This window comes from Squalius cephalus (assembly GCF_949319135.1).
Source record: "Squalius cephalus genome assembly, chromosome: 10".
NCBI lineage: Eukaryota > Metazoa > Chordata > Actinopteri > Cypriniformes > Leuciscidae > Squalius > Squalius cephalus.
The window spans coordinates 19689571-19701479 of NC_137131.1; the positions used below are offsets into that span (position 1 = coordinate 19689571).

Genomic DNA, 11909 nt, shown 5'->3' on the forward strand with positions numbered 1-11909 from the left:
AATTACAGTACAATACATTTATTTTGCATTGTCAACATTATGAATAATGCATTTGACATTGACATGGAATGCACAAGAAAAATAAAAAATAAAACATTGAACTTTATCTATGCTTATGTTATGGTGATGAGCCATTTAAAGTATGGAACATCTGACCACATTTTTTCAAACTGCATTTCGCAAAACATTTTATATTTATTATTATTAATAATAAAAGATTCAAAATATATATAATTTAAACCTAAAATCTAAATGCTTCAAGTATATTGACGTTTTTTAACTGCCTGCTGCACCCACCACATAGTTTTTATAATGCATTTAATTGTGTAATGTATGTTGCACTCTTCTGTGTCTATAGGCCTATAAGAAGAAAGAATAAGGCGTAATGCTGGTTTATGGTGTGATTTGGTTTGGGGGGAGTGAGACGACTTCGTGCCATAAAGTTGCATAATGTGGGTTTAGCGTTTAGCCTAAGGGGAAGAGAAACAGAGAGAGTCATTGGCTGAGGACTAGCATCTGCCTCTCCCCTAAAAATACGGCAGATCATTTAAAGTCGGCTTGCATCCATTGAAACTTGTGAAACTGAATCTGGACTAAACCAGCAGCAGCTTCTCAACCCAGATCTGTTCTTCATCGCTTTCTGCGCATTTTCTTGACCAGGAAGGTAAGAGAACTAAACAACCATCACTTTCAGTCTCGTAGGCTAGCCTACTTTATTGAGTCTCCGAAAGACAGCTGAGTTCAGAATAAACTATGCATTTATCTGGGTTATCACTTTTATTTATATATATATTAAACTTTCTGGAGTCTTTATGGGGTGTTTCACGGTAGAGGATTTTTTTTTTCTTTGCTTGCATTTTATAGCCTACGCAGATCCCAGCTTTATGACGGAAAGTGAATCACAGGAAATAACAGTTTCATTATAAATGCGGACGTGGAGTTCTGCAGACCGCTTTTATACTGCTGTTCACTCTTTATATATTTACAATAAATATATAGTTGCCATTATTCATTTGTAGCTACTTTGCAGACATCTTTGATCATGCGCGGAACTTTTCCAGAATAAATAATAAAAACTTCAAGCTAAATAAATAACATTTTATTTGCTAAATTTGGATGTAGACTTTTAATGGTTCTTATTTAATAATAATAAAAAGTCTAATAGTTCTTATAATTGATTTGTTTATTCAAAATCCCTGCTAGTACTTTAAAATGTGGGCGTGTCCATTCAGACACACCCTTACAATATGCGGTAACCACAGCCTACTTTCCATTAAAAAGTTAGGCATACAACTCATGTGAATTAAATTACTCAAATAAATGAATAATCTCGGCTACATGATATTAGAACCGCAATAAATAAAAATATGAATTGGGTAAACAAAAAAAGTCACCAATGAATTATGTAATAAAACAGTCTACTTTTTTATGAGTTTTAAGAGTTTTGACTTTATCTAATTAGATTCAAAGTGGTTGAAAAAGTGCAATGAACTTATAACTGCAGGGTTTATATTTGCACCACGTGGCTTTGTTCATGTCACCTCTAATAGTTTAAGGATAAATCGCACTCTCCTTTGACAGCATGAATCTGTAACTGGCAGATCTAAAGCTCATGCAAAATGTATGTTTTGCATCAAACATTTCCTGGTAAAGTCAATGGAACTGGGTACGCATGTCTGCCCACAGCTGCAATAATGCAGCATGACTCATTTGTTGGCTGCCTCACCCTTTTGGGCGTCACACAACTTGTACTTCAACTGAGTACATTCAGCCTACAGCTGATCACATCTTTTTTTCAGTCAACTGATAATATACATTCTCATGTTGTCCATGTGCATGCACACATTTGCCTAATATTTATATAAAATATTTTGAATGAAATGGATGTTTACAGTCATTTTCTCAGAGAGTATATATTAGATGAATGATGAATGATGACCTTGGTCTGATATGAGTAAACAACAAGGACTCTTGCTATTCCATTTTTTTTTCTTTAATAAGATCCACTGTGCATTTGTTTGATCACCCTCCCAGTAGTTATCAACTTCAAACCATTACGTCTTAGAATTGTTTGGATTTTCAAAAAATAGTCCAGTCATAGTCATAGTCCAGCCCCAACATTCTTGTGCCGGTATTTTCCAGGAATCATGGTTTTCCACAAGGAGTTCCAGAGTGCAGGTAAAACAGCTGGCCTGCAGATTTGGAGAATAGAGAAGATGGACCTGAAACCGGTCCCCAAACAGCTCCAAGGAAACTTCTACACTGGAGACGCCTATGTTGTCCTTTACACCACTGCTGCTCCGTCTTACAATGTCCATATGTGGTTGGGTGAGAAGTAGTTACCACATTTAATCATTTAAATCTTTGTCAAATTTCTAATGTCAACAAAAAAAAAACCTGTTCCCTTTCAAGGACGTGGCACATATATTTTTTTCTTTACTTATGTAAGCAGATACAGCAACACACCTTGACGCTGTTTTTAGTTTGGTTATTTGTCTGTGTCTGTTTAAACTACAGGTAATGAGTGCTCTCAGGATGAAGGTGGAGCTGCCGCCATCTTTGCTATGCAGCTGGATGATCATCTGGGTGGAGCACCAGTCCAGTACCGTGAGGTTCAGAACAATGAGTCTGTCACATTCCTTGGCTACTTTAAAACTGGAATTAAGTACAAGGTAATAACCCTTACAGATAGCTGATTAAAAAAAAATTTTTTTTGCTGATAAATCTGACAAAATGGGGTCATTTTGGTAAAATGCTTCATTTTAAATTCAGGCTCCAATTAAACTTAACCTTTTTCTCATTGGAAATGTATTATGGTGTTTTTGTCAAAAATATGCTGCCAGAAGAATATAATTTAATTCATGCCAGCATCAATCATTACATTACATTTTAGTAATAAATAATAAAGCCTTTTTGACAGAAAGTTAATTAAGCTCAATGGGTAACAGCAAGTAACAAATGCAAAAATGTAAGAATTCGTAAGAAAATCCTATATTGATGGACCACTAATCCAAATAATAATGTGGATGCATCAACATCAATGTATATGATAGGTTCATATACAGCTCTGGGTAGTAGTGCATGAATAATGTTTTTTTTTTTTATACAGATAATAAATTTGTTTATCTAGGAGGATCTCACAAACCACATTCAAATCAATAGTGAAAACTTTATATACAATTTTCCCTTGCAAATATCTGGCATATTATGAAATAAGAATTGACTCTTGTATAGTATTGCTTTGATAAATATTTCTTTGCTCCCTTTTACATATGTGAAATTTTCCCTTTCAGATTAAGTGCATTTTACTTTTCGCTGTAATGCCCTCTGCAATTTATTTTCTGTGTATTATGATTTTTTTTTTTTATTGTAATGTAACAGGCATGAAACATGTTGGTGTATTTTGTTCAATGGCACATTGTCTTTTTTTCCTACACAGCAAGGTGGTGTGGCCTCTGGGTTCCAGCATGTGGTGACTAATGATATGAACGTGAAGCGTGTGCTTCATATTAAAGGACGACGTGCCATTCGTGCCACCGAGGTGAACATGTCTTGGGCCAGCTTCAATCATGGAGACTGCTTCATCATTGATCTCGGCAAGGTCAGAAATATATGGGGTGAAGTGATTAATAAATGTCTTTAGTGCTGTCCTTTTGAGAAATCCAAAATTCACAACCTCACAAATCATATTACGATTTTCCTAGGACATCTACCAATGGTGTGGGAGTGAGTGCAACCGTTTTGAGCGGTTGAAAGCCTCCGAGGTTGCAATTGGCATTCGTGATAATGAGAGAAATGGACGCGCCAGTCTGCAAATGGTTGAGGACGGTTCTGAGCCAGAGGCTGTCCTTAGTGTAAGTCTTTTCTTCTTCTGCAAAATAAAAACTATGTGCCATTATGTTGCAAGTTTAAACATGCAGGGTGTAAGAAGAATGAGGATCTGCTTTGGCAGGAAGTCAAGACATAATTAACATGGTCAGTGGTGGCTCAGAGTCTTTATTTAATGGAGCACAACATAGTTTAGAGTGAGACCAGTAACATCACTGACCTTCTTGATCAGTTTGTTCTAGTTTTTTGAATTGTAAACTAAGGATACTGGTGACTATGAACTGGTACATATCTTTCAGACTACTCACTTTGAAAGAGTTTTAAGTCGGCATGAAATGGAAATTCACATCTATTTTATAAATGCATGTTATTAATCTTATTTTTAGCAATTCATCCATGCATATATGTAATTTTTAAAACAATTCATGCCGAACCCCTTCAGTCTTTTAATCCACATAAAATCTGAACCTTTGTTACTATCACCTTTGCCTCATTACCTTTACATCATCTGTATGTTCCAAGGGACAAGGTTTGTCTGGTTAGCATGATCCAGTTACAGCATCTACCAGCCTCTATAATATTGTTCCAAAAAACAGGAGTTTTGAGATTATGTTACCAGATAGTTACCAGACATAGACACAACAGAGACATTGGATAAATTACATCAGAAAGAATCTGTAAACATTCACATGGCAGACACATTTACATGCATTGTCTGGGAATTGAACTCATGACCTTAGCATTGCTAGCCTAGCACCATGATCTAGTGTGTAATGTACAGAAACAAAAAGAAAGCTAGAATAAGTTTGTCACAGTTAAAATGAGTAAACAGTAAATAAGGGAATTAGTATTGCAGTCAGCAAAGAATTCCAGTTCATCTGGTTTTGAGGTTCTGCACTGTGGTCTTTTTTTGTGTCCTGTGTTGACCTCTGCCATGGAGAAAACGGGAAACTCCTATTCTATTTGTTTATTTTTAGGCTCTTGGTCCCAAGCCCAGCATCCCAGCAGGAAGTCCTGACGATGAGACGACTGACAGAAGCAATCAGAAAAAGGGCTCACTCTACATGGTACATTTATGTATTATGCACATATCAGAGTTACCATGAGCACTGTATTATGCTAACTGTGTAGTATTCATGGCATTTTATAAATGTATGCATTTGTGTGTTTTGTCTGGGTTAGGTATCTGATGCTACAGGCTCTATGAAGACAGCTCTGGTGTCCCAGAGCAGTCCTTTCAAACAGGAGATGCTCAGTCCCACCGAATGCTTCATCCTGGACAATGGAGTGGACAGCAAGATCTTTCTTTGGAAAGGTATGTTCAAATAATATTTTGATGTCCTAACATTACATATAATGAATTAAAGCTGCAGGGTGAACGATATAGGCTTCCTTAGACACACAGTTTCATCTATTTGAACCTTTCAGGACCGAATGCAAACACTGAAGAACGTAAGGCAGCCATGAAGGTCGCAGAGCAGTTTGTCAAAGACAAGAACTACCCCAAAAACACACAGGTATCAGACTCTAGCCTATTAATGGAAGTATATTAAATAGAAGCCAAATTCTAACCAGTCTATCTAACTTTTTGTGATCAGATCCAGGTTATGCCAGCTGGAGGTGAGACCACACTGTTCAAACAGTTCTTCAGTAACTGGAAGGATAAGGATCAAACCACAGGTCCAGGCCAGGCCTACAGCATTGGCCGTATTGCCCGTGTTCCACAGATTCCCTTTGACGCCTCCAGTCTGCACTCCAACAAAAAAATGGCTTCCCAGCACGGTATGGTGGATGACGGCTCTGGCAAGATTCAGGTAAAAATATTGACGCTCATCACCCCAAGGACCATAGATTATCCCAGAGGAGAATTAAGGACTGTTCACACCAATAATGATGATAACTATAAAAGCCTCAACACCAATGTTGTTTATTATAAGTACGCTCTGATTGGTTGTTTTTATTGTTCATCAGCTGGAAAAAATAGTTTTCCAACAATTTTGTTTCTCTTGTGCCGTTATAGTTGTAATTGTGGTCTGGACTTTGCTATTCTTTTATATTTAGAACAGTTTTTAAAATGACATCTTCATCGTTGTAGTTTTCGTCTTTGGTGTGAACGGGCCTTCAGCGTTTTTGAGTCAGGAATTGCCTCAGGAATTGCTAATTGGTTTTAGAATCATGTTTTCAATTTAAAGGTGCAGTCACATTAGAGAAATTTTGTGTTCATTAACAATAGTGTTGTGTGAAACACAGCTCACACAGAAGCCACTTTCAAACCAAGCAGCTTTCTGGTAGTGAACGCAGCAAATTCACGTAGCACAGATTTCAATTGAAATTATTTGATTTCCACCATGAAAATTTGCCAAATAACGGTAAATGTGACTATCTTTGGTTAACATTGCTTGAAGAGACTTTAAAGTAATTTGTCCTATACTGCACATATGTAAAACCTGATTTTTGAATAACTAACAAGTTGCTAAATAAATATTAATAAATAACACAGCTGTTCTAAAACTTAAGTATCGATCTGTTAGCCTAAATTGCTAATGTTGTCATAACATTTATTTAAAGTTAATAAATGAAGCTCTATTCTAAAGAACCATTTGAATGGGCTGAACTATAATTGCTTAAAATGAAATCCATTGCTCTGCACCTCGACAGGTGTGGCGGGTCGAGGGTGGGGATAGAGTTCCTGTGGACCCTTCTAGCTATGGGCAGTTCTATGGAGGAGACTGTTACCTGATTCTCTACACCTATCTCCAAGGAAGCAGAGAGCAACACATTATCTACACCTGGTAAGTCAAGACAGTCACAGGATGACATGCCGGAACGTAGTCCTTAACCACCCGATTAGCCAATATTTACCCAATCAAGTCAATATTTAATATTCTAATTAGATTTATTGATTTTCATATCAGGCAAGGACTGAAGTGTACACAAGATGAGCTGGCTGCCTCAGCTTTTCTAACTGTCAAGCTGGATGATTCCATGGGCGGTTCGCCTGTTCAGGTACTACCAAACTTAGGCCTAATTTCTTGAATCTGGTCATTATTCCATGCTTTTATATCAGTCAAGTAATTGTCTTTTTTTTTTTTTACATTGTGCCTTGTTGATTATAATGAGTTTTCTAGTTCTAGTTCTCAAATTCAAAATAATTCCAAAATAGTCTGATGGTTTTTTCACTTTGGTTCCAAGATATCTTTGTTTCTAGGGATGCACAATATATCTGTACCGTATTGTTATAATTTGCTTTAATTTATTGATATCGATCGATACACTTCCCTTCAAAAGTCTGGGGTCGTTAGGATTTTTGATATTTTTCAAATAAGTCTCTTATGCTGAACAATGCTATATTTAATCTAGCATACAGTAAAACAGTAATATTGTGAAATATTATCATTTAAATATTTTATAATTTGTGTTTTCTATTTGAATATATTTTAAAATGTAATTTGTTCCTGTGATGGCAAAGCGGAATTGTTATCATTACTCCAATCTTCAGTGTCATCCTTCAGAAATCATTTTAATCTGGTGATTTGATGCTCAAGAATCATTTCTTATTATTACTGTTCAAAACATTTATGTTACTTTATATTTTTGAGGAAACTGTGATAGATTTAATCAAAACAAGCATGGATGCTTTGATGAGGTCAAAGTTCAAAGAAACAGCATTAAACAGCATTAAACAGCTTTTGTAACATTCTAAAAGTCTTTACTGTCACTTTTGTTCAATTTAATGTCCTTGCTGAATAAAAGTATTAATTTTTCTTTAAAAAAAAAAATCTTACTGACCCCAAACATTTGAACACCGGTGCATATTGGTTGAAATTAAATATTTAATTTTTAATAATAATAATTTTATGTTAATTTGCCATCATCTAATGCTCACTTAAAGGTAATCTTTAAAAATAATTAACTATTAATATAGGTCAAACTGCAAGAAATTGTAATGTAATGGCAGTACATGAAATGCTGCAATCAACACTTCAGGATCAGATTACCGTGGCAGATGTCATTGTAATCCTAAATATTTTTCAGATAAATTATGTATCTCAACTTTACATTTTTATAAAGGATGTCTTTTTTTTTTCTTTTTTTTTTTAAATAAATAAATTGGTCTACTTGATTCACTAGAATTCACCGTTATGTCGTCCTGCAGGTGCGTGTCACTCAGGGCCAGGAACCGGCCCATTTGATGAGTCTGTTCAAGGGGAAACCCATGATCATCCACTTGGGTGGGACTTCACGTAAAGGTGGTCAGATTCGGGCTGGCAACACTCGCCTCTTCCACATCCGTCAGAGCTCCACCCGTGCAACACGCGCTGTGGAGGTCGGTGATGGCAGCGAACACAAATGTGGACACAGTCAGGAATGACCATCAGGCAATAATCTTCCTCTTTTTCTTCTCACCCAGGTGGAACCTTCTGCATCTAAACTGAACACTAATGATGTGTTTGTGCTGAAGTTTCCTGACGGCCTGTTTCTGTGGAAAGGAGTGGCCGCTTCAGAGGAAGAAATGGCTGCTGCAAAATACATCTGCAGCTTCCTTGGAGGCAGTATTACGGAAATTTCCGAGGGCAAAGAGCCGGGTGGGTGTCTGCTTTTTATAAATGTTCGGACACTGTGATTTACACAGTTAAAAGGCATTCCTAACCTAATCACGTTTCCTGTTACTTTGAACTGATTGGTCCGTTTTATCTGTCTCTTTGCTCCTCTCAGCTGCGTTTTGGTCTGCTTTGGGTGGAAAGAAGGACTATCAGACCTCCAAAAGTCTGCAGAAGAGTGTTAAACCTCCTCGTCTGTTTGGGTGCTCCAACAAGACTGGACGTCTAATTGTGAGTTAACATAGAATTTGCAACTAATTCAGATTTCTTTGTTAAATGATTTCATAAACTTTACTATACCTCTCCTTTTTCCATTTCAGGCTGAGGAAGTTCCTGGAGAGTTCACCCAGTCTGATTTGGCCACTGATGATGTCATGCTTCTGGATACCTGGGATCAGGTTAGCATTTAAAATACTGATGACTTAAAGTCAACATGAAATTATGATTAAAACACTAATTTCTTCTGTAATCTGATAAACTTCTGAGTGAAACAGGCTATCCAACCAGAAAAAAAGCAGGATGAGAATAGATTTTATCCATAATCATTTGACTGGTTCTTGAAAAGTGGGCGTTAAACTGGAAAAGAGCACAGAATGAAGTTCAGTTATAGACCTTAATCAGGGTAGTGCCATATTTATTTTTTGACAGGAAGGAAATTGAGGCTGTGAGGGACAGAAGTACAGTGCGTTCCGTGGATTTTAATGTTGAATACCAACATACAGATTGTTAAGCTGACAAAACAAATTTCCAAAAAAGTTGTGAAAATTACATATACAGTGGAAAATTATTATACAGTGGATGCCATTGTAAAGACTTTAAGTCTATGTTACGTTACATTATAATCTCTCACAGCCTCATTTTCATCCGTGTTAAATTGAATATGGCGTCTAATGTGACTAAGGTATATTGCTGAACTTTAAATATAAACTTTTTTTTATCTTCTTCCCTTAGATCTTTATTTGGATTGGTAATGATGCCAACGAGGTGGAGCGGACTGGCTCAGATCAAATAGGTAAGTTAAGATGCTGAAGCACTAACCAACTTAATATTCCCTTCATACCTATGAAAATTACAATTATTTCATTAGGAAAACTCAGTTAAGGCACCAAAAACCAAAATCTCAACTGGAAAAGTCCATGTGTACCAATAATGGAGGATTAAGTTTGGTTTAGCATTGGCACTGAATGTAATTCCTGATTGTTAAATGTCATAAAATGTTTCTTTACCATCAGCAAAAGAATATGTGGACTCTGACCCCTCTGGTCGCCGTGGCACCCCAATCATCACTATAAAGCAAGGCTTTGAGCCCCCAACCTTCACTGGCTGGTTCCAGGCTTGGGACTCGAAGATGTGGGACACAGACCCACTGGATCGCATCCGTGCTCGTTTCTAAAACACATAAATCATTATATACGTTTGCATAGCTTCCTGAACACTCACCTTGTGTGTTTCATGCAGTGGTGGTCTGGAAGGGATACGGAAGGAACACAATATGCAAAAATACTGCATGATAAACTACAATGTACCGTATTTTGCTACTATTAACGACTTTCTGCCTTGTTGTTTCTGTGCCTTGACTTTGCCTTGTTAGACATTTAAACTCTTTTATATATCTTTTTTATATAATTCTGTATTCCAGTGATGTTTTCAACCATATGGTCATTATGTTTTCATGATAGGCTATGTCATGATTTTTTTTTAAATGACTATTAAAAGGAATGGAAAAGGAAAATGTAGATTTTTATAAGCAAGACAACATTTATTTGCAATTGACAATTCAACAGACTTAGTAATTTTGGATTATTAAAAACTGTACAAGTGTATGGATAATGCCTCACAAATATGCAGACTGAAATATAATCTGAGAATATATTGTAGTTGCTAAAAATATTTGAATGTAACTCTGCAATTATTCTGATTCCCAGTATATAATAAACAAACTTCAAAATACTATTGAGTTATGTGTTTGTTAATGTTGGTATTGTTTGAAAGGTCAATGTTCAAAACGTTGGGGTTAGTGAGATTTTTTTCTAATGTCACAGTCGGTTGCAGCAAGGAAGAGAAGTTAAGGCAGGATCTAAATGCACCAGTCACTTAATAAACTAAAACAATAAACACGCAAAAACTTGAACACAGGAGAAAACAACAGACTAAAAATAAATGAGAATGGACGAAGAATGACTCAAACTAAGAGCTCTAAATATACAGAGAAACTAAAGGGCAAAAAGGAACAGGTGAATGAATTCAAACAGCTGCTATGGCTACAAATGAGAACATTCTAGAAAACATGGAAACAAAGGAAACACGGGAAACAGTGTTACTAAAAATAAACATGAACAGACAAAACTCTAAACAAGGAACAGGTGAATCAAATCAATCAAACAATAAGTCATTATGACAATAAAAGTAAATGAGAAAATTATAGAAGCCATTGAAACAAAAAAGAAAAACACAGGAAACAAAAAGATTCAAACTAAACGACCATGAAAATGAAAGCAAACTGAACATTATAGAATGAAAGAAAAAATAAATTAATATTTATATACTTTTACATTGTTACATAAAGTTTCTATTTTAAATAAATGCTATTTTTTTTAAACTTTCTATTTATTAAAGGATCTTGGAAAAAATGTAGCACGGTTTCCACAAAAATATTAAGCAGCACAAGTCAAGTCAAGTCATCTTCATTTATATATAGCGCTTTTAACAATGTGGATTGTTCCAAAGCGGCTTTACAGTGATAATAGTAAATTAAAGTAACAGAGATTGTTTTGGCTTTATAGCAGCTCTAGAATAAAGTTATTGTCCAGCTAAATTTGGTTTTGATTTATTCACTTCCGCCGCAACGATCATTAGTTAGGGGTCTAACTTAGGGGTCGCTAACACGACACCGTTTTAACAGAAAACTCTTTTGAGTTCTCTCTACGCAAACTTTAAAAACGCGAACCTGTGAGAACGCTGATGGCGTGCACATGCGTATTACGAGTTCAGTCTATAGGTAAGCGCGTTTGAATAAATGTGCGCAGGCATGTAGTCCTTCCCTACAAACCAACCCTCAACAAACTACTTGTCTGGCCTTAAAATGGATAATACAGAATTTGTATCGCTTCCACGTAGCCACGTGAACCGGAATTATCCCGACAACGCTTTATCTGTACAGAGGTAAAAGAAGGGGAGGGAGGCCTTCACAGGGGAGAGACTAGTTGACACTTCAGGACTACGTTGTTGTCGCATCCAGGCGCAGGTCCTTCATCAGATCTGGATGCGGCCTGTATCCGGCGGACTGCGGTAAACCTCGGGATAAACAGAGAGACTAATATTAGCGTAGATGCCATTCTTTTTCTGATGTAATGAGTACATTAGGATTTATGGGGAGTGTTCCCGGTTCCGGCTGATCTAATCTATGCAGCCTAACATTGAATTATAAAAGTCTATAATGTGTTATGTGTATGCCAGGTTTTTAGTCTAGCTTTGAACTGA

General features: G+C 36.3%; 1 protein-coding gene across 1 annotated transcript; it reads left to right on the plus strand.

Annotated features, from left to right (window-relative positions):
* Positions 1 to 472: 472 nt before the first annotated feature.
* scinla (scinderin like a) lies at positions 473 to 9944 on the plus strand. The gene is made up of 17 exons (XM_079884125.1): positions 473 to 664; positions 2143 to 2328; positions 2518 to 2672; positions 3440 to 3601; positions 3705 to 3854; positions 4806 to 4895; positions 5011 to 5143; positions 5257 to 5345; positions 5427 to 5642; positions 6487 to 6620; positions 6744 to 6834; positions 7985 to 8155; positions 8240 to 8414; positions 8545 to 8660; positions 8750 to 8827; positions 9381 to 9441; positions 9662 to 9944. The coding sequence occupies exons 2-17, from the start codon at positions 2148 to 2150 to the stop codon at positions 9820 to 9822; spliced, it is 2163 nt and encodes a 720-aa protein (XP_079740251.1). The 5' UTR covers positions 473 to 664; positions 2143 to 2147; the 3' UTR covers positions 9823 to 9944.
* The last annotated feature ends 1965 nt before the right edge of the window (positions 9945 to 11909 follow it).

Bases quoted from the DNA above. Each gene is read 5' to 3' on its own strand.
- scinla (XM_079884125.1), top strand. From the start codon at position 2,148: ATGGTTTTCCACAAGGAGTTCCAGAGTGCAGGTAAAACAGCTGGCCTG. The intron at 3,602-3,704 runs GTCAGAAATATA...CGATTTTCCTAG, and splicing joins TCATCATTGATCTCGGCAAG to GACATCTACCAATGGTGTGG. The intron at 8,415-8,544 runs GTGGGTGTCTGC...TGCTCCTCTCAG, and splicing joins TTCCGAGGGCAAAGAGCCGG to CTGCGTTTTGGTCTGCTTTG.